The sequence below is a fragment of the Semicossyphus pulcher genome, unplaced genomic scaffold, assembly GCF_022749685.1.
Source record: "Semicossyphus pulcher isolate SPU_LCO1_2020_fin unplaced genomic scaffold, fSemPul1.0.p SCAF_15, whole genome shotgun sequence".
In the NCBI taxonomy this organism is placed as follows: Eukaryota; Metazoa; Chordata; class Actinopteri; order Labriformes; family Labridae; genus Semicossyphus; species Semicossyphus pulcher.
The window spans coordinates 4,580,484-4,602,615 of NW_027211659.1; the positions used below are offsets into that span (position 1 = coordinate 4,580,484).

General features: G+C 43.0%; 1 protein-coding gene across 3 annotated transcripts in view; it reads left to right on the forward strand.

The window, feature by feature from the left end:
* The window catches only part of sema5ba (sema domain, seven thrombospondin repeats (type 1 and type 1-like), transmembrane domain (TM) and short cytoplasmic domain, (semaphorin) 5Ba), a 211,110-nt gene that overhangs the window by 158,571 nt on the left and 30,407 nt on the right, over positions 1 to 22,132 (forward strand). For all 3 annotated transcript variants that reach the window (XM_069662947.1, XM_069662946.1, XM_069662948.1), the window contains 4 exons: positions 580 to 865; positions 14,926 to 15,061; positions 16,886 to 17,093; positions 17,206 to 17,413. In XM_069662947.1, the coding sequence (XP_069519048.1) occupies positions 580 to 865; positions 14,926 to 15,061; positions 16,886 to 17,093; positions 17,206 to 17,413 (838 nt within the window). The remainder of the gene's footprint in view (positions 1 to 579; positions 866 to 14,925; positions 15,062 to 16,885; positions 17,094 to 17,205; positions 17,414 to 22,132) is intronic.

The window sequence follows — 22,132 nt, forward strand, 5'->3', positions numbered from 1 at the left end:
ATCAGCTCATCGGGTCTTCCTCAGGGCGTGGCTAAGAAGAGTTGTAAAAAACATTCTTTATATTTGCAGCTAACTCTTTAATAGTCCCCATAAAGTAACCTACCAGGTTATTGTTTCTGGAGAGACGGGCTGCTTTGGTGCTATTTTAATGTCCATTGTGTTGAGTCATGTGTTTACACAGCACGACAGTAACGTCCCGTTCAAAATGTTATTCAGACTGCTCTCTGATAACCGACCCAGCAAGGAAGGCCATTAATAATTGGCTGTGTCACCCTGGGTAATAAAAGCAGCTCGGGCATCCTGTTAAACAGACAGAGCTCCATGGATTTACCATCAAAACATCAGACGGATTTATTAGTAACCATTTTTTATCTCCCGCTGCACCTCCTCCTCTCATTTACACATTTGACATTGAGGCTCTTTCCAGAACATCTTAAAAAGGAGTTCAACTGGAAATTGCAATCAATAACAAGGAGTACAGAGGTCAAGGAAACAAGATGTAGAAGATGAATGTTGCAAATATTTCTGTTTCCCTGGAGGCACCATGTAATGATCTGTCTCCTCTTCCCCCCCGGGCAGAGCCCCACTTCATCTCCGCCTACGACATCGGCCTCTTCACCTTCTTCTTCCTGAGGGAGAACGCGGTGGAGCACGACTGCGGCAAGACGGTGTACTCCCGCGTGGCGAGGGTCTGCAAGAACGACATCGGCGGGCGATTTCTCCTGGAGGACACCTGGACAACGTTTATGAAGGCGAGGCTCAACTGCTCCCGCTCCGGAGAGATCCCCTTCTACTACAACGAGCTGCAGAGCACCTTCTACCTGCCCGAGCAAGACCTCATCTACGGCATCTTCACCACCAATGTGTGAGTAGACTGAGCATGAGCACAAATACAATGCAATGGCAGCATGGTAAAATCTCTTCCATGCAGCCTTGTGCATGCTGTCGCCACGTTTTTTATGGCTTAATATGATTGTCGTTGGATGTTTAGTCGCTGCACTCGAAGCTCCACCTGCTTAATGCCACTCTGAACTGTAATTTAGAGATGGAGGCCAGCTGCATTTCATTCACAGATTTAAACACTTACCTCTAAAAAATAATCATCCTCACAGCTGATCTGTAGGCTGCAGATTTTGCATGAAAAACTGCTGCAAAAAAAGTTGCTTAAAGTTATTTAACTGTATTTTCAGACGTGTTAATTCCCAAAAGCAGGTGTCGAAAAACGTGTGCTTTGGATCCAAGGACATATCAAGCGAGACACAGGACTTGTATTTAACTTAACTCGCACACTGCGAGCTGAAAGGCATAGGCACTAAGCACATTTATTAACAGCTTTTTCATTTTTGCAAAGTACCGTGCTTCGTATTTTTTGAAGTGATTCATTGATCAAAAAGAAAAGTACAAGGATAAACTCTCGTATTTGGGCTTAAAATTCTAATGTTTCCACAGACAGGACAATTTACACTTAACAGTTTGCGGCTAGTGTTCGTGAGGTCGGGGAAGCTTTCTTTGTTACACTTTAAATATATTTCTCTTCAGAATGGGGAAAATGCAGACGCGTTCTTAAACTCCTGAATCTGAAGTATTTTTCCAATAAAGGGAGGAGAGTTCTAGATGAATACAATTCCTGGTAATAAAAGGATCTCAGTTCTCAGTATTCAACCCCAGTAGAGATCCCTACTGTTGATTATATCTTCAAAAGCACATGTACACACACAAAAGATAACCAACACCAGTACTATAATATCATTTCTCACTCAATATAAATTAAAAGCCCTGCTGTGACCTTTGAGGACCAGCTCCAGTCATTTTTAAAGACGTATAAAATGCTCTGTTTGAAATAATAAATTGTGTCTGATATGTTTTTTCTGCAGAATATGTTTAATTGCCTAAAAATCCTCCCAAGGCCTCTCCTGCTTCTTCCTCATTAAAAAATCCAGAACCAGCAGAGTCCCCGCCCACTATGCAAATTTCCAACCGCCCCCTCTGTCGCAAATACAAAACACGTCTCCCATTGTTTAGTGGCAACTTGTTAAAACTTAGCGAACTTGAAATGTAGTAATATGTAGTAGTAACGTTAACGTTAGTAGTCAGTAGTGAGTTTGCAAAAATGATGTTACAGCTGGCTCGCACATCGCCAAAGTGGTTGCCATAGGTTACACATAATGATCTGCATAGCGTCACCCCGTCCATTAATGGGATTGGCTCCTTAGGTTTGTGACATCACAAACCCTGCCAATCTGAAAACGTGTTGTTCAGCCTGTCCTTGGTACACTGCAGTTTAAAAGCAGACAGGCCGTGCCATGGAGATGACTGCTGATGTTGTTCCTGTAGCACATGAGAAACACCACATGGAGATGTTTACAAGGTTAAACACTTGATGTTCACTGGAGGGGGTCTTTAATTTTATTCCTTTGAGAGCACTAATCTGTTAAACAGTAATAACACACAACTTCTTTCTTAAAGGGCTTAGATTAGATCATTATCAAGCTGCTTTTCACCAGATAAAAAAGACATAACTACAAGATGGAAATACTAAATTAGGAGTGGAAAAGTCATAATTATGAGACAAACATTTCAAATAATGAGAAATGATGAAGTTATGAGATTAAAAATGACAAATTTAATTTCAACCTTCGCCTCATAATTTTGACCTGTTTTCACCCAGAAAAGTTTTTTTCTTGTTTTTTTATGTAGTGGCTTCCATTCATAATTAAGTTAAATAAACATGAATAACAAAGGTTTAAATAACACGTAGCAGAGGGAATACTTCAAGTTAAAACAGAGGTGTTAAACTTTTCTGACATTTCTAATATTAATTAGCTCAGTGTGTGTGTGGGTGATGAAACAAATCGGAGGTGGGAATACTTTGAGAAGAGTTCATCTCGAGTCTGATTTGTTGCCGCTGGCTGTTTTTAAAATGACAACAAATCCACATTTTAATAAAGACAAACGTTCATCTGTGCACCACACAGGATACAGAACAAAGAAGTCTTAAAGCTTCCATATAGACATTTCACAAAGTAAAATGATTGTAATGTTATCTGTATCAGTGCTCTGCTCCTCCACGTTGCCCCCACTGTTGAATAAAAAGGGTGAACAACTCCACAAAAACAAGCTGCAGCTGTGCTCAAGAGCCCTTTCAACGCCAACGAGAATATTAATGGGGGAACGGTGGCAAACACTTCAACTCCAACTTCTTTTCATTTAGCCCTCACATTTCATCAGGTTCAGCACTCCGACATTTTCCACCTTTACAGATACAGAGACAATTTTCCAGAGTTTGGAGCCTCCCTGCTGCTGCTAATGATCCGTGTGAATGCATGCGGCTCTCAGCCTCGCTGGAAGTACAGACTGACTCACACTCCCTCTGGTGTTTGATTGCTCCAGGTGGAAGCGTCACACAGTTCATTACAGAGAGGAAACACTGAGAGCCACAGTGTGGAGTGCAGAGCTTTTTTTACGCTTTAGAAAAGTGTAATCACGTCACGTTTTTAAAGGATGGCGGAGTCTGTCACTCAGTTTGGTCAATCTGTCCAACACTGTAATCCAGAGCAAGATTCCCAGAAAGATACTGCTGTTAATAATTACAGAGCAGATTGGCAAGAAACTCTGTTTAAATATTCATCCTCCCAGAAGGATTATTCCTGATTATTTTGGTGACTTTCTGACCTTTTATCTCGATGCACCATCAGGTCAAAACTTCCCTTTTAATAACTTTTTGGCCGCAGATGCACAGCAAAAAAAAAAACATACTATAATTGTGCATTCGGCCAAGGCATTTCATATTGTGCTGTACAATGAACCTTGCAGCCTTAAGGGTCCATTAGCAAAGCACTGGAGAAAGAAATACGCTCAGAAAGCAGAAAGGAACACTTCCACTTTTGGGAAATATATTTGCTCTCTCTATCTGAGAGCTACACTTTATAGGATTGAGATCAATAAATGGTTGTTTTAGGGCCGACTGAAACTATGGCTAAATTCCCCCTTTATCAGAACTAACCCTGGAAAGCAGAGGCGGGGGACTCGAGTCACATGACTTGCCTCGAGTTAGACTCGAGTCGCAAATTTGAGGACTTGAGACTTGCTTGACTAACGCTGATAAAAGACTCGACTTGGCATTAATGACTTGAGACTTGACTTAGACTTGAGACAGATGACTCTAATGAACTTTTTGCAATTAAATATTTGCATTGTTTACGTTACGTTTTGAAACATGATTTTTAGTGCAGTTCGCACAAACCTGGCGACACAGCAGAGGCAACGCCGGAGGCAGCAAACATGGAGGGCGCTACGCCAAAAATCACTACGTTTGGATGTAAGGAATATTTAATGGATGACTATATAAAGAAAAGAACGGCGGTTTGCAAGGTACGCGCTTCGGAAATAAGTGACGCAACGACCACCACGTCAAACTTCATCCATCTCTTCAAATCCCACAAAGAAAGGTCGATCATTGTTTCTGTTTGGCTAATTTATCAGCTGGTGAAGCGTGAATTAGAAAGCGAACATTAAGTTTCAGACTAGCCTTAGAAACAGACAGTCGGGGGGGACTGATTTTGGGGCCATATAACCAGTTAAACTAACCTTATTGTGGGCGTGTTGCTAGCTTGAGAGTTACATGCTCACTCGCGGCTAAATGGTTACAGGTGAAATGTCAATGCGAGTCTTGGGACTTGTTTGTGACTTGAGGGTTAAGACTTGAGACTTACTCCCACCTCTGCTGGAAAGGCATTAAAGACTTGTGGATGCACATTCAAAGTTGCAGATGGTGTGTGGAATCACTTGCATTTCTTGGTTCAGGCGTGATCCCTGCCTCTCCATTTATCGCCGTCATAAAAAGCTTCACTACCTGGTTAGAAAAAAATGAGAGAGAAATTGGGAAGGAGAAAGGGCGAGAAATAACGGGAGAGCGAGAGGTGAATCTAAATAGAAACAGATTCAACCTGACTCGGTTTTCTATCCGATATTAGGGGATTCTTTCCAGAAGAAGAGCTTCATCACAAGTTCATGTTCACATTTATAAATTTGGCTGGTTGAATATGATTCGTTATACCTGCGACAAGTGTCTTCAAAGCATTTTCTCGGACTGTACTGCGTGGGTTGCAGTCTATGCGAGCACAGCGTTGGTATTCAGATGTATTCTGTGTTCTGTCAGGGGAGGAGCTGAAGCCAGCCCCTCACCTTCTGCTCTCTCACCTGGTAAGCTGCCGGGTTTTCAGCACCACATGGCTGCTTTCCATGAGCCTGCAGCCATCTTTAGTGATGGAACGGAGGGAAAAAAGGAGTGAGAAATGGTAGGAGCGACAAAAGAAAAGGAAAAGCCAAAGGGAGAAGGAGAACGAGAGAGGGAGGCGGGGGAGGAAATGAGAAGCGGTAATGAGAAAAATCAGCGAGCTCCAAGCTTTTGTCCGTCGTCCTTTGTCTCCTCCTTCCCTGCCCTTCCTCTCCGAAGCAACTCGTCGGTCGTCCCTCCAAAGCTGCCTCCCTCATCGGGGCTGGATATGTTAATGCAATCACCACAAACACTGTCTCCATCTGTCTGGCCTAAATTGAACAGGCTCACAGCTGCTCCCAGGAGTTTGGAGCTGTAAAACAGAGCAGCAAGAGTTGGAACAGAGTACTTATCGTCTCAGTCGGCCCTCGATCTGGGCCAGGGCTCAATAGTAAATGACCTCCTCTCTCTCTGAAGATATATACTATGATCTATAAATGACTACGTTGTCATCATAAGTATTTTATTCTCCCTCCGTTGCCGTCACATTTCGCAGAAACGGTTCCAGCTCTTTAAATGTAAGGGTTTGTTTTAGTTCATCATGAATTAAAGATCTTTGGGTTTTAGTTTGACGAAACCAAACCAAAAGCAATTTGAGAAAGTCATTTGAGTTTCTGGAAAATTGGAGGGAACATTTCTCACCATTTTCCGACTTTTCACTGAACAGTTAAAGAACTACTGTCACATTTTGAAAACGCACCGTTGTAAAGTTTGAGGTCTTGCAAGACATGAGTCAAAAGTTGAAGCTGCAGAGCCGGGACACTTTCACTCTCAGCTCCTTTTATGTGAATAATGTGCACTTAATCCTCTACTATCCCATAATGCAAATCGATTACATCTCTTATGCTGCTATCAGTCAACTCAGAACTTAATCATTTCCAACCTCCTACTAAAAAAATGAAGCAGAACACCGTCAAATTTGGAGGTCTTTCTTGTAAACTTTTCATAAAGAGGTGGTGATCTCATGTCACGGAACATGCAGCAACCATGAAAGAGCACTTTGTAAACTGTAAACCATTTACAACCAAAAGGCAGCACAGCGTGCATGTGACAGTCTTAGATTAAACTAATACAAACTAGTAGCAAGTAATCTGCATGTAAGTAGATGTTAATCTATGTTGAGATGTGAGTGGTGGACAAAGTGCACAGCTTCATTACTTGAGTCAAAGTGTAGATACTCCTGGCCAAATATTACTCCAATACGAGTGACAGTCAGATTATTACTTGAGTTTCAGAACTGGAGTACTTGCTTTTAGAAATACTTAAGTATTCAAACTACTTTGGCATTGTTGTATTTTCACACTGCATGAGTGCAGTCAAGAACCGTCATGAATCGTCATCCATCTCAGCCGTAGCCATCATTACCACCCCTAAATGAGCTCCCTGATCTTAGCGTTTACTCTGCATTGGCTCTGCGTTCAACCATGGAGATGTGCGAGGCACAGGTACGGCAACACCACTGAGACAAACCACACACAGAACTACACGAAAACTGTCGGATTTTAGAAAAGAAAAGAAAATTCATCAGCTGACAAACAAGAACATTCATAGAAATGTAGCGGAGTTAAAAGTACGATATTTGTCTTTCAAATGTAGTGGAGTAAAAGTAATGAGTTTCCACAATAAATAATACAGTTACTCAAAAAACTACTGGCCACCCCGGAGGTTGTTGGGTAGCATTTAATAATCGCCTGACTGCACATTTTCAGCAAAACTTTAAAGTACACTTGCCAAAGTTCTCCCATATTTTTTTGTTCCTGTTTAGCATCATGCTCCTGGAAAGCTTTGACTTTAGAAGTTAAAACTTTAAATAGGAAATGTGTAACCAACTGTTACTGGAGTGCAGCCTTAGTTTAACTCTTTCTGCCTCATAAGCCCAGTCTTCAGGCCTTATAACACATCAAGCGTAACACAGCGTGTCTTTGAAAAAAATGTGTAATTTTGGTCTGAGAGAAAAGATTACCCTGATGACATCACTATGACATCACCAGGGTTACTTAAGAACCAAAACCACAGACGACACGACACAACTGTTCACTCTATCATTCCAACATAATCAATCAGTCAAAAAAAACACAACATACAGATCTATTAATAACACAAAGGCGGAGAGGAGCGAGAGACAGGAAATGATTATGCAATAACTTCTAAGTGGCGAGCCGGCCATCAGAGCTGTCGAGACGTTATGTAGTGGAGGGTTTTAGCATTCCATCAGAATAAGGACTCTTAAGATCTCCGAGCACGGCCGGGTCTTTTAATTAACTCCGCGCTCTTATTGGCAGGGTCCCTCAGTCGTGGTCCAGAGCAGCACAGATTCTCCTGCCGAGGTGTCCGACCTGCCATTACTAACTAATTATGAGCTCCGTTGTCTATTTCTGGATGACTTCACTGACCCCTTCACTTCAAGAGGTCTGAGAGGGTCTCGTACATGAGAGGTTGGGGGCCGGGTAATGTGGAGTGATAAAACAATTGGCCCATTAATGGATTAATAGATTGAGATAGAATTGTCACAGTTATGAAAAGTTATTCATCTTTTAGGCCATTTATGAGCCCAAACAAAAAACATAACGGTTCCAACTTCTCAGTTGTGAGAATTTGTTGCTTTTCTGTTTTTTATATTGATGTAAAATGAAAATATTTGAGGGTTTGAAATGTTTGTTTGAGATAAAATGTCATTTTAAGAGATCACTTTGGACTCTGGGGACTTGCGTGGTGCATTTTTGAAGGATACACTGAGAAAAACAGACTAATTATGGACTGGTTCCAGACTGTTGATTCACTGTCGACTTCTCAGCATCTTTTTCAATGATTCAAAGACTGTGTGTCGGCTGTCGTGCTTATTTCTAACTTCCTACCTGGTTGGAGAATCAACGGACAAATCAGAGCTTCCAGGCAGGACCGAAAGGGAACGTCGTGTTTTTGTTCCTGAGTGTGTTTCTGAGGAAGATGCAGCAGCCCGTTTGTGTGTTTTCTGTCCACATATGAAGGCTGAGGTGATAATAAGTGCTGCTCACTACGGCACTAGAAGGCAGGGTGAAAATCTGGAAGAGAGGGGTGAGATACAATATTGTAAAAATGTAAATGAGGATAACACCACATTTTTGCATTTGGTTAGTCAGAAAAAAGTTCCAACGCTGCTTACTTTGTAATGTCCACACAGCTGGCCAATCACTGCTCGAAGAGATTGTTGGTTGAAAGAGATACAAAAACTGGAGGTTCAGCAGTTTATACACCCTATAAGCACTTTTGATTCAGTATGCAGGCTCCTTAAAGTGATCATCTCCATAATTTTAATTTAAATAAATGTCTGTTAAGTCTCTATCGCCGAATGAGGGAACACAATGGTGATTGAGTCTATGGCCCGCTGATGAAAGCCTTTGCATTTGCAGAATTACAGACTGGGTGTTGGGCGCCCAGTTAGTGACGCGTTTTCCATCAGCCAGCAGTGGTTGGTCTGCCAGAGAGGGTAGGCGGAGCTAAGCGGCTGCTTTTCCGCTCTCTGCAAGTGTTGCGAGTAAACAGTAATCTACTATGGCTGAACAAACAAAGAAAAGATGGATGACTACAGATACAACTTCAACAAGAAGTGAAAATCCAAAGAAAAAGGAACAAACTCGACGCTCAGATGAAGCAAACAGTCAGAAAAGGAAAGAGACCAAGAGTTACAACCGGAGCCAACCGTGGACGTCACACATGCAGCACTGTCTGGATATCTGGGAAGTGTGCTCCTGCAATTACTGTTTATCGCCACAGGTGCTGCCAAAGAGAACGAAACTGTTCGAGATTACAACTTTGAAGTCAATTTACCAAAATAACCATTCATTTTATTTCATCACCATCCATCCATACCGCTAATCCTGTTCAGGGTCGCGGGGGGCTGAAGCCTATCCCAGCCATCATTGGGCAAGAGGCAGGGTTACACCCTGGACTGATCGCCAGTCAATCACAGGGCAGACACATTGAGACAGACAACCTTTCACGCTCAGACTCAAACCTACAGGCAATTTAGAGCAAGTAACCTAACGAACATGTCTTTGGACTGTTGGAGGAAGCCAGAGGGAACCCACACATGCACCAGGAGAACATTCAAACTCCGGGAACCAGGATTCGAAACCGGAACCTTCTAGCTGTGAGGCGTGACACTGCACCACCATGCAGCCCTCTTTGATCAGGATGATATACATATTTTTTGACAAACATTAGCTTTAGTTTTTGCCTTTATACTGACTCATATGGTCACTTAGTGTTTTCGTGCATGTCAAACTGACATACAGAATGTGTTCGCACACAACACCTCATAGGGCTTTTAAAATCCCTCCTATCCATGAACAATAGTGACTGACTGAAAGTGAGGTTAGACTAGACACGCGTGTTAAATGATATGTTGTGCAGCCATGTGAAGCGAGCCACATTCACCGTAATATTTTACATTTCATGCAAGGTTCCCATTCCATCATATCAACTTACCAACATTGAATCTACCTTGAAATGAACTGCTGTCCCCCAGTGGAAGACTGCGCCTGATCTGAATACAGTTTGACAGATTCTGCTGCTTTTGCATCAGTGTTTTTATTATTCCTTTCACAGTTATTATTCAAACTCAACCGAAGATTTGAACTCAGTTTGGTTTCTCCTCACTTAGGGGCAGTTTGCATTTGATTAGAAACACAGGGGAAAAGGTGAAGTCGAGTTTAGACTCTCTGCACACTTTTTTTCTCTTCAGGTAAATGTCGGTCTACAATAGCATTACACTCACATGAACTGTGACTTTATTTTTTCCACACTGATTTGGATGCAGCCTACTTAACCTGAGGTGTTGCTTTACTGTTTAGTGTAAGTGTTGCTGACTTGGTGTGCTTCTGAATGTGACTGTTTTGGGCCAAAGCTGTTGCTTCTGCTGGCTGTATAAAAATATGTATGGATAATCTTGGCAGCCTCGGTTCAATTTCTGGTCCCTGCAGTCGCCCAGCTCTGCTGAGTGGGCCCTTTTCCTTTTCTGCTGCGCTGCAGGTATTCACTGAGGTTGAAACATTGGCCTTAATGTAGTTTTAGCTGAGGCTTTTTTCACATGAAATAAGGTTGGGCACATTAGCTAAAAAGTTGGGGTTTAAGCTTGATGTGTGTGTATACAATGCATGTGCAAATGTCTACATTTTGTCTCATCAGCTCATCTTTATAAGATATGTTGACCAAAGCGTCATGAATAGTGAAACCTTGAAGATTTTCATGTAAATAAATGTCTGTTAAGTCTCATAATGGCCCACTGATGAAAGCCTTTGCATTTGCAGTATTATAGACTGGCTGTCTGTGGCGACACGTGCAAAAAATCACTAGCGGCGCCCAGTTAGTGACTCGTTTTCCATCAGCCAGCAGTGGTTGGTCTGCCAGAGAGGGTAGGCGGAGCTAAGCGTCTGCTTTCCCGCTCTCTGCAAGTGTTGCGAGTAAACAGTAATCTACTATGGCTGAACAAACAAAGAAAAGATGGATGACTACAGATACAACTTCAACAAGAAGTGAAAATCCAAAGAAAAAGAAACAAACTCGACGCTCAGATGAAGCAAACAGTCTGAAAAGGAAAGCGACCGCCAAATAGAATGAAACTGAGAACTTAAAGAAAGGTAGAAAATGTAAACAGATGCATAACATTTGGAAAACATAAAAAAAAGACACTACACTGCACAGACTACTAAATAATGAATCAGAAATATGACAAATCCTGTTGTCATAACAACCAACAAGCTGTTAACACTTAAAACTGAACAGAAACATCTGGAGATCTGGTTTAAAACATGCGACTGCAACTATATCATTATTCAGCCTGTGGAGATAAGGCTTTTCGTGGAGATACATATCAGCTACTTGTGTTTACCAGACAGACTCGCTGGTGTTCTGATCTGTACAGCTTGTAGCTCATAGAGAGCCAGACAGCCGGGCTGAGTGAGGAGTTCATTACCTTTTCCAACACGTCTTTTCTGGGGCTGAACTGAGCCGAACACATCCAGTAAGTCGCCTGTGTGAAAAACTGTTCCAGCGTGTGCAGCGGTGCTTTCTGGGTATCAGGCAGACTGACGGAGGTGGAACAAGAGTCGGTTAACAAATGTGAGAAGACAAAAGCCAACATTAGCATAAAAAACGATAATTTAACAGACGTTGCATATATTAGAAATCTTTGTGATCAGGAACAATACATTGTTGTTTGTTCGGTTTAAAATACCACATTGTAAACCAACTCAGAAAACAGTACGCTTCCTTTTTCCTTTTCTAAGCGTTACATAAATAAACATTGTCGGAGTATCATTACAGCCGCATTCATGATTAAGCAGTAACTGCTTATCTGCTGCCGGGTGGCAACACGGGACATAAAGATTTGATAAAAGAGCTTTGAACAAATTAGCTCAAACCTCAGAACAGGAAGAGGAGAGACCGGCTCAGATGAATTCTATGAAACAAGACGGGAAATCAAGAAGTATTTCATAGGACAAGCAGTGACAGGATCAGGCAGTTGGGACGAGATGAATCACTTGAAGAGGGCGCTTCAGTCATAATGAAAGTGATCGTCATGGTCTCGGGCCTCCGAGAGCAGCGGCAGCAAACAGCATAGCAGATGTCAAACAGCTTCCCCTCACTTTCCCGGGCTTTTAAGCTGACTCAAGACATATGGGCTGCATCCATTAGTGTGATAGCCTGTGTTCCTTTCACTCCCCCTCCTCCCTCTTTCACTCTGTACTCAATCTGCATTATGTGCAGCAACACACTGTAAAAGTAGAGACCGAAAATAATCTGGAAGTAATCTGGTGTGAGCTGTAGCTACACCACAACCACAAACCCACAGTTCAGCTTCCTACAGTGTCGAACTGTGTTGTGGCTGCTGCTCACTTACTGCAGCTCGTCGGCCTGTGGTTTCCTCTGGTTGGGGTTTGGTTACTGCTGCTTCACCACAGCACTCCCCCTCTGCTCCACACAATCTCTGTGTCATTCTCGCCTCCACCAGAGCCAGTGAAAAGAAAAGTTCCTTTTTACTGAGGTCTGGAGGCTGTTCTCTTCAGCAGCATGCGAGGCAGCAGTTGAACCACCTGCTTGGCCTCCCCTGTTTTTTAGCCAGAGCTCATTTGGAGCAGCAGAGCACTTTGCCACCCTGTGGTAATGACAGAGCACGATTTTCTCAGTACTCATGACAAAACTCAAACACGTTAGAAACATAAAGATAAATATATTGCACCAATTTCAGTCAGATACACTATCGTCATAGATTTAACCCTGTATGGCAAAATGGACATACAGTTATGCTTGGCGCTGATGGCTCCGCTCTTAAGTTGCTCCCTGAGGTAGCCGAGCAGCAGGCTACGGCTTTCCAGGGAACTCAATGCCAAACCCCCTCAGGTATATAGAGTGGGCCAAAGGCTTACAGTGTTATAACACGTTCCCACAAAGATTAGCACATTGATGCAGGTTTTTCAGACCCAGGAAGACACGCTGATAGATGCCGATTGTCTCTTTTCCCATTGCCAGTGGAGTGTACTCCTGTTTTCTGCTGCGTCACCATCAAATGCGCCAGAGAGAGGGTTAGTAAACAGTGAAGATGTTACGGTGGTTAGGTCTTTATTGGATCTATTACTCATTCAGTCTGTGTATCAAACTCAGCGCCAACAAATTTGGCACAATATTCGAGCGCTGCTTGGACGGAGATGGGCGGTAATTGTAGCTGAGATGATGAGGAGTAGCAGAAGTTACTGACGGAGCATAGCATCGTGCCGGAAAGGGGGCGGACACTTGCAGACAGAACATCCACACGGGGAAAAATAAAGAAATCATAAAAATAAATCTGTTTTTTCAACCAGTAGGAAAGAGGTTTTACAATTTCATTTAGCAGATGCTTTTGTCCAAAGTGACGTACATCTGAGAGATAAAACAACACAAGCAACGATTAAGTCAGCTTCAAACTGGAAAGGAGGAGGCTGGGGTGGTGGAGGCAAAGCATTGCCAGCAGCAGCAGCGGTGTGTGTGCAGCATTGGTGTATCAGAGAGCGAGAAGGAAGTTGCATTTAAAAGGGACTGCCTTGTTGTAGGAAGCGGCTGTGACTGGTGTGTTACTGATTAGAAACAATGATTCAGTCAGCAGGCTGGCAGCTGATTACAGCCGGGGCGTATGACTTCCACGTCCTGCATGAACGCAAAGCTTCAATTATTACAAAATAGTTTCTAACAGGACACAAATCTTTTGATTGTTTTTGTGCCGTGAATCTTATTTCTCCTCATAAATCATTTGTATACATTCTGCAAGCGTTTTCTTTGATGTGAGTAAAGTTAAAGCTCCCATTAATTAAAAATTAACTTAGGAGCTCAGATTCTCTTCATTGTACATTATTCCAGATGCACAGTCTATCAGTCTGCTCTGCTCCAAACCTCATATCTTTCATCACAATCATCCATTTATCTTCCATTTCTAAAGTAACCCGGTGATTTTAGTCCGTCAGCGATCACAGAACAGAATCTGCTCGTAGCTGATGCAGTAAGAATGTTTATGATGCAGCTTTGCCGAAATGGCAAGCCAAAAAGAAAACGGGGCACAGGTGCAGTTACAGCTAATTCAGTGCCCGCTTGGCCCAGTTACTCTTCCCATTTGCATCGCCCAAAGCATGATGGGATCTGTGGTGCCAGAAACTCAACATAATTATGATGAATGGCTTTAAGTTAAGCAATAGGTGTGATAGAAATCCATGAAAGTATGATGTATATGTTTGGCCCAGAATGTCACATCAACATTCCTGTAATGTACCCAGACTCTCTCTTCTCTGCATGCATGTACAGACTTTATCTGGGTGTTAAATATCCACGGCATACTAATTAAAATTCAAAAGCGTTTCAAATTGCTCAATACTTTTTTTTGTTCATTAAAAACTTTCCGAAGTGTTTTAGCGCAGCCTTCAAAGATTTATACTCTGCCCAGGGTACAGAGCGTCTCAGTCCTTCACTGTATCTGTCTCCGTCTCCCTCTCTCGCTGAAATCGCTCACTATCTTCTAACTGATGGTTTATCAGCGTCCCAAAAGCACTGCCAATGCAGCAGGCTGTTCACTGCGTAGTAAAAAGTCAAATTGTTGTGCAGGGTGTACAGGAAAGAAGGAAGAAACAGTCAGCAGTAGCAGGCAGTTAAGAAACTCATTACCTTGCAGCACATTATGGCCTGAAAGCGTCACGGTAATAACTTTACTCACACTGCCAGTTTAGCCGGGGTTTACTCTGGTATGTGACACCGGTGAGGCGGCACTGTGTGTGTTTGTGTGTGTGTGTTTGCTCATAATCTGTGCACCTGCCTCCCATATCCTCGGCTTAATACTGTCCCCATTCACTGTGCAGCGCTGATATCATAGCTTAGCCTGCAGCCAAAGCAAGGCAGCCACGTAGCGCCTGTTTAGTGCCGGTATAAATGATAGGACTTGCATTAAGAGGATGGAACACATTACAAAACGGCTTTATTACACAGCTGGTCGCTGCTGATTTCTGATATGGTATCACATTTACTGGCAACATGTAAACTGTATTGTTGAAGTAATATCTTCACTTTTGTTTCCCTCTCTCTCTCCATCTCTTCCCTCCTCTATCTGCTCCCTGCTATCTTCCCCTTGCTGTCTCGTCCATCTCTGTATAAAGCAACAGTATTGCAGCATCTGCAGTGTGTGCCTTCAACCTGAGCGCCATCACGCAGGCCTTCAACGGGCCCTTCCGCTCCCAGGAGAACCCTCGCTCCACTTGGCTTCCCACACCAAACCCCGTCCACAACTTCCAGGTAAGTGTTTCCACATCCAGAATAGTTTAATACCTGCTGAATAAATCTATCCAAGAGTCTCAATCTTAACAGTTCAGTTGGCTAACTGAACATGTTTGTCTAAGATCAAGCTCAGCCTGTAGGAGACAGAGAAAGACGTCTTTACATCTTTAAGGCCAGTTCAGATCAACGATTCGCAACATGACAGAACGGTTTTAGAGATTTGACTTCTCCAATCTCCGAATTCAGTTTTAGAACTGAATGATGTCGCTATTTCACTTCAGCCAATCAGGAAACAGCATAAGTTGGCGTAGGCACCCTGCCTCTGGCGCTGCAGTAGCCAAAGACGGCTCCAGATCTTCTCTTTCCTAACTCTCCGTCTTCACCCTTAATTAATCAGTGTTACAGCTAACACTGTGAGCATGTCACTGTCATCCACTTCTTTTTATAACCATAACAGAAATGAAGCTAGTTTATTCATGTAACCTAGGCCTGATACCAACGTTATAGTATTAACACAGCACTAGTGGGGTGCGTCAGTGCGTCGTTGCTATGGAGACAGTCAGCTGTGTCCGTGTGTGTTCCGTTGCGTTGCTTTGATGTGAACGGCCCACTTTTGGAACATTTACGGTCGGATGTCGAGGGATTCTTTTGGCAGTTGCATCCAGTTTCGTTGTGAATCATTGATCTGAACTGGCCACTACACAGCCTGGAAACGCAGGTGGTTATCCTGAGACACTTGGATAAGGAACAACTCAACAGATCTACTCTTTTGTTCACAGGATGAATGTGAATACTCACAAGAATAACACACGGTTTTCTCCACTAAAAAAGTGTTTCAAATTGAAACAGTGCTCGCTAATTTTTGATCGTAGCAGTTTTCTGCAGAAGACGATCAAATTCGAGTCAATCAAGGCAAAATTTTAACCCGAGAACACGTCTCTCTCTCTCTCTGAGAGACATTTTTAAAGATCAGCGATATTGCTTATTCAGAATCTTAAACCACTGGCTGTGTGACAAAGCACGGTTGGAAGCACCAAGGTTACCTCATTAATTGGATTCAGCACAAAAAACTGCATAAATGCATTTCAATTCATGGCTACTGCAGGGGTTAGGAGCTATGGGCAGAAATGGCCACAAATAGGGCAAATTCGAACTATTACTCCCTCTAGAACTGATTGTATGTTGTCTGTGAACGTCCTCCGTTATGAAGGCATGTTGTGATTTTAACTGATTATCTTCAAAATGGCCAGAAAGTGCAGTTTACTACAGTTTTCTGACAGTACTTAGGAAACCTCTTTTTGGGCTACAAAAACAACCTGAAGGATCCAAAAGCAACAAGTCATTACTTCACAAGTGAATATATAACATGAAAAAAGTATTGATGTTACATAATACCGAACTAAATAGGCACCAGATAACCTATAAAATTGGAGCCACTGTTCCAACACCATCTACTGTTCTGTCACCTAAGTCTCAAAGAAAGAGCAGAAGCTTCATTCCACAGCTAATCTCTGCAACTCAAACAAAGCTCTCTCAAGGCTGTCAGTTCATATTTATACTCCTGCAGAGTCTCATTAATTTGCTGTGGTCACATCATAATCACACAGTAGTCTTGCTGCTTTGAAAAAGTTGCAATTACTGAGAATAGAATTAAAATTGAAACAATCTAGAGAGACACGGTGTATTGATTTAGTGAGGACAATTACTGTGAGTGCTAGGGACTTTTTTTGTTTGCTTTTTTCTGTCTTTGTACTTTCCTTTCCCACTTTCCTGCATCCACACCACACCACATCATCCTCTGACACCTTACCCTTCTCTCACCCCGTCGCTTTTCCTGTCCAGTGTGGCACGATAGATGACGAAGGGCCCAACGAGGGTTTGACGGAGCGCAGCCTGCAGGACGCCCAGCGGCTCTACCTGATGAACGACGTGGTCCAGCCGGAGTCTGTTGACCCGCTGGTCATGCAGGACGACGTTCGCTTCTCCAACCTGGTCGTGGACATCGTTCAGGGCATGGACACCCTCTACCACGTTATGTACATCAGCACAGGTTAGTAGAATGAATATAACTCTTTTTCACATGCTTTATCTCGAAAAACATAACTCAGAACAAGCAATGATGTCCGTTTGTAACGTATCTTTTCATTGACTGCTCCAATCAGAATATGGCACCATCTTGAAAGCCCTGGCTACACCCAACAAAAACCTACAAGGTTGTTACCTGGAGGAGATGGAGCTTCTACCATCCGGGGTGAGGGAACCGATCCTGAGCCTGCAGATCCTGCACAGCGACAGGTCTCTCTTCGTTGGGCTTAATAACAGGGTCCTGAAGATCCCGCTGGAGAGGTGCTCCACCTTCAAAACTGAGACGTGAGTACTGCATGGAATCTCCCTGAATACAGAGGACAAATTAACCCGAGTTTTATTAATTAATATGGATGGTCAATTTGGATGGCAGGATCTCAGCGCTGGTTTTATCCATGGCAGCGATGTCTAAGTCCTATCTAAGTGCATTTAGCCCCTTAAAGCCCCTTAAAGCCCCGCACCATCCCCGCTAAAGACAAATTACAACAATCCTTTTCCATGAATATTGTTGCAGAATTTAAATCAACCCTCACCTTTGATAAATAGAGGTACAGTTCTTGATCAGGGCTACTGACCAGGGCCAGCTCTAATGAGGCATCTGGGATTTGAACGTCTCTGGTTCGCTTCTCGCAGGGACCTTTGTTGCTCGTCACTCCTCCCGTCTCTTTCCCTGCATTTTAAATATAGAGCGATAAGCCACACTGGGACATTAGTCCTCGCTTTATGAAAGCAGCCATGCAATATACACAGTGTATATTTAATTGTTCATTTTATGCATTTTGGCAGTGGATTAATTTTTACCTGTGGGTATCTTTTCAAGGTAATTATCTGTCCTCAACTAGGATTAATGTCTGCGAGACCTGGCCTATAATCATTAAAGACCTTATGGAAGCAGACAAATGAACAGGGCGGTATCTGCTCACAAGAGGAAATTAATTTGTTGTGCTGCTGTTTTATCCAGTAATGAAGTTCTGAAAATTACAAAGAAAGCGCTGTTCTGGATTTTGTTTGTGTCTGAAGCGGAGGATAAACAAAAAGTGCGTGAAGCTACCTCGCACACTGCCGGAGAAGTTTCTCCGAGGCACAGTTGTGTGTAGCAGGGAGCTGTAAAGCCAGAGATAGACGGAAAGAGAGAGATAGAGATGCTTTTTGCTCTGCCATCTCAAGCTTCAGTGTTATTCATGTGAAAATCTGAGTCTCCAGGGTGAGCGAGGGGAGAAAAGCTCACCGGCTGTTTCTCCAACCTTCGGTATCTCATCAGCGCTCTAAAGCAGGAGCCTCTTCTGGCCACCTCAGTCCTTCAAAGTCAACTTCATCTTAGCATACAAATGGCCTGACACTTTTTTCACTGTGTGTGTGTGTGTGTGTGTGTGTGTGTGTCTGTATGTGGAGGGCAGTCTACTCAGTGTGATTTGTGTGTGGGTTGGAGTTCTCGTACGCTCACTGCCTGATGAGTCAGCTCTCTATTTCTAGTAAATCCAAACTCCTAGACACATGGGAGCAGACACACACTCTCACACAGACACACACACACATCGGGAAGGGAAACTATTGCATTTAATAAGATGTGGGGGAGATAGGCGCGATGAGAGAGCGAGAGAGTCACAGAGAGGAACAGGAAGAAAGAGAAATACAGACAGAGAGAAAAGCAGAGCGGGCAACTACAGTCTTATTTCATACACAATGGGGTGAAACGATAAGACGGTAGGGCTCCAAGGGCACCAGAAATGGGGAAGGAGAGGGCGAGGTAGGGCGAGCAGTCTTTAATCCAGTATGGGGATATTCGACTCACCTCTGTGGCTCGCTCACGCTCACAGTCTTTCAAACGTGCTGCAGCTGAAGGCACGCTGAGCCGCAGAATACGACAGATGTCAACCTGTCAGTCAGCGTGACACCTGAACCAGGAGGGATTCAAGCACCCTGGAAAGGGCAGATGGATGACGTTAAGTCTGGAGATTAAGACAAAAACGGAGCCAGAAAGTGAATTAATGCATAAGAACATGACATGCTTAAATTTACATTAAAATTGAATCCATTTATTGGCGGAAAAAATGCCAATTGTGAAATTGCAGAGCAAAATTAGTCGATTTAAAACAGCTTTGCTTGTTAGGCCAACAGTTGAAGGTAAAAGATGTTGTGTGCACTAAATGCAGGCAGCCAGACACCCATTCTCACAACAGAAGCAATTAGCCATTAGCAAGTTGCTTCCTTTAATAGATATTGATACAGAGGTTTCAAAGGGGCTTTCACTGCTGAATGAATGAGGTTAATTCTAACTTCGAGCCTTGTTTTCCAACACTTTGTCAATTCTTGGATTTAATAAACGCTACCGGTCAAAACTTGTAATATCAGACTTAAACAATGTAAACAACGGGTGCTCAGGGAAAGAAAACGTTTAAAAGAGAAGAATGTACACTTGTTACGATCAATGCCCTGATTAAGTGCCACAATTAGAACTTCTCTCTGAAATTTAGTAATCTTTGTTGCTCAATTCATCCCTATTTACAAATTCTACATAGAAATGTAGAATCTGTAGGCATGGACGTGGATTTTAGAGATGGCAACTGTTCTTTTTCCGTTTGTACTCACTTGTAATCTGAGTAGCATTGACCAATCATAGTCCGTGAGGACAGCAAAAGCAGGCGGAACGTAATGCGTAATGACATCCCGGCTCCCATCAGCGTCACCTGACAACAATTAGCTTCTTTTTTTAATCGCTATAAACAGCTAACGATCTGTTCTAGATCTAAAAGTCAACTTGAGATAAATTCCCTGACGCTGTGTCACAAAAGCCGTTCAGCGTTCAGATTTCCCGACTTCCTCGAATGCATCAGGAATGATCGATCCGACCTCCGTTCAACGAACGAGCATTTTAAAAGTAGTTTCTTCTCCTCTTGAGGACAGACCTGACAAAGCTTCATTTTGACTTTTTACTAATCTGCATCATGACGTTGAAATTTCGGACAAGGTAAGACCTGTTAATTAAATTATTAACAAAAAAACATGCAGCAAGCAGGAAAGGAAGTCTTGACTGGAAGCCGTTTATTGCTAACCGTTGGCTACACGCCCGGCATGTTTACCATTGTCCGAGATTGGGGCTCAATAAACTGGCATTACTGATCAATTGGAATTTGTTGAGATCGCTCCCCAAGTTTTTCCTCCACGATGCTTGATGCAGACTTTCTGAAAACAGCTACTTCAATTCAGAAACTGATTGAGCTCACCGTTACACAGCATTGCTACATCTGCTACATTACCTATTAAAGACTTGTTGATTCACAGCTTTGAAGCTTTGGAAACTGGAGCACCACAGCAACAGTGTCTGAATACATAAACACACACCAAGATAAGCAACTTATCTCCATTTTTAACACGAATACTTCATGTAATATAATTTACTAACTAACAATAAGATATCATACTGTATAAAACCAAGCTCCTGTCAGGCTCCAGCTTTCTCCGTCTCTCTGGGGGTTCTGTTAGACTCGACAAACACCCACCTGCCTTCCTTCTCTTTGTCTGAACACACTCCCTGTCATTGTACTGCTGACTGACAGAGACATTTTCCTCATCTCCTCTGCATGGTGTGGCCGTCTCTTTCAAATTCAGCCATACATTCATGCACACACTGATCCCTGCTGATTGGTTTCACAGCTGATCGTTGCGTGCCGCTTTTAACGCTCACACGTACACAAACATGGTGAAAAATGGCGGTATTTAGAGTACTGCAATGGGCGTCACAGTGACAAAGGGAGGGTGAGGCGTGATTTATGCACAAGTCATAACTTATGCGCTTTGCTATAAAATACCCAGCTGGTAATGGAATAATGGATGGACTGTGACTGTACAGTAGCTGTAATGCAGAGTGCCTCCAGTATGGCAGTGTAATTGTTTAAACATGAAGGTGAAACGCTGAATCTTTGATCGCTCGCTTACGGCAGCAGGTTTGTTTTAATGTTGCTGTCTAAAAATCAATTAAGCTGAAGTGCTTTTAGTGTTTGGGTTTCCTTACTTATTGATCCACATTGGCATCTGTGTCAAGCCCTGCAACCCCGAGAGTAAAATGATATTTTCATCATCTTTAACTGAAGTGCTGTTTTTGTAACACTTTTCAGTTGCCGCTGATTTGTAGCCTATTAGAGATAGCTCGCAGACAACTGCTGCTCCTCTGCCATTGTGTGTGTGTTTGTCCTCTATTTGCGGTAATTATATTTGACCTGGCCAATTGGCACCTCTGGCTAACAGCACCACTCTGTCCTCTACCCAGCCTCTATCTCTCTATCAGGCTGTGTTAGTGGAGTGATTTATTTTGGCTGCAGCGGCATGCTAGCTTCGCTGCTATGTTGCATCCATCAGGTTTTTTTTCTCACGCTTCACAGAGGAAGGAAAGGTAATCCATGCTGCCAATTAAAGGATGTAACTGCTCTGGAATGTAACATAGTTAAACGCCAGCTTTGACAGTAAGAGATCTCTTTACGTGATTCTGGTTAACCTGTTTGTTGAAACGGTGTCAGACAGGGAAGAGAGGTTTCACAGGGCTGTTTGAAGCGAGCGTTTTTTTAGACAGTTTTCCACAGTTGGTGAGAAGGAGAAAGCAGAAAGCGCATGAGTTAGAAAAAGATGAGAAAATCTGGAAACAGAAATAACTACAAGAAGGAGGCAAAGGAGGAAACGCTGAATAAATGATGAGGATAATGGCGAGGAGGATGAAACGGAACAAATCAGGGTTTCTGTCGCGGCTCTGCTCCTGCAGCCAAGCCGCTGCTCACACATCTGCTTACATAAACATTACGTTTTATTACAGGAGCTACAATTGTCCTGCTGGTGATAGTTACATTTCCGCTGGAGGGAGTTTTGGTTCAATTCGCCGTGCGTGTGTGTTTGTGTACGAGCGCATGGTTGTATGTGTGATTAACAGTGACCTGGCAGCAGCTGTGAGGCCATGCCAGCTCAGCCTGCAGCCGAAGTTTAGAACAACATCAGGAAACCACTAAGTGGCTATCG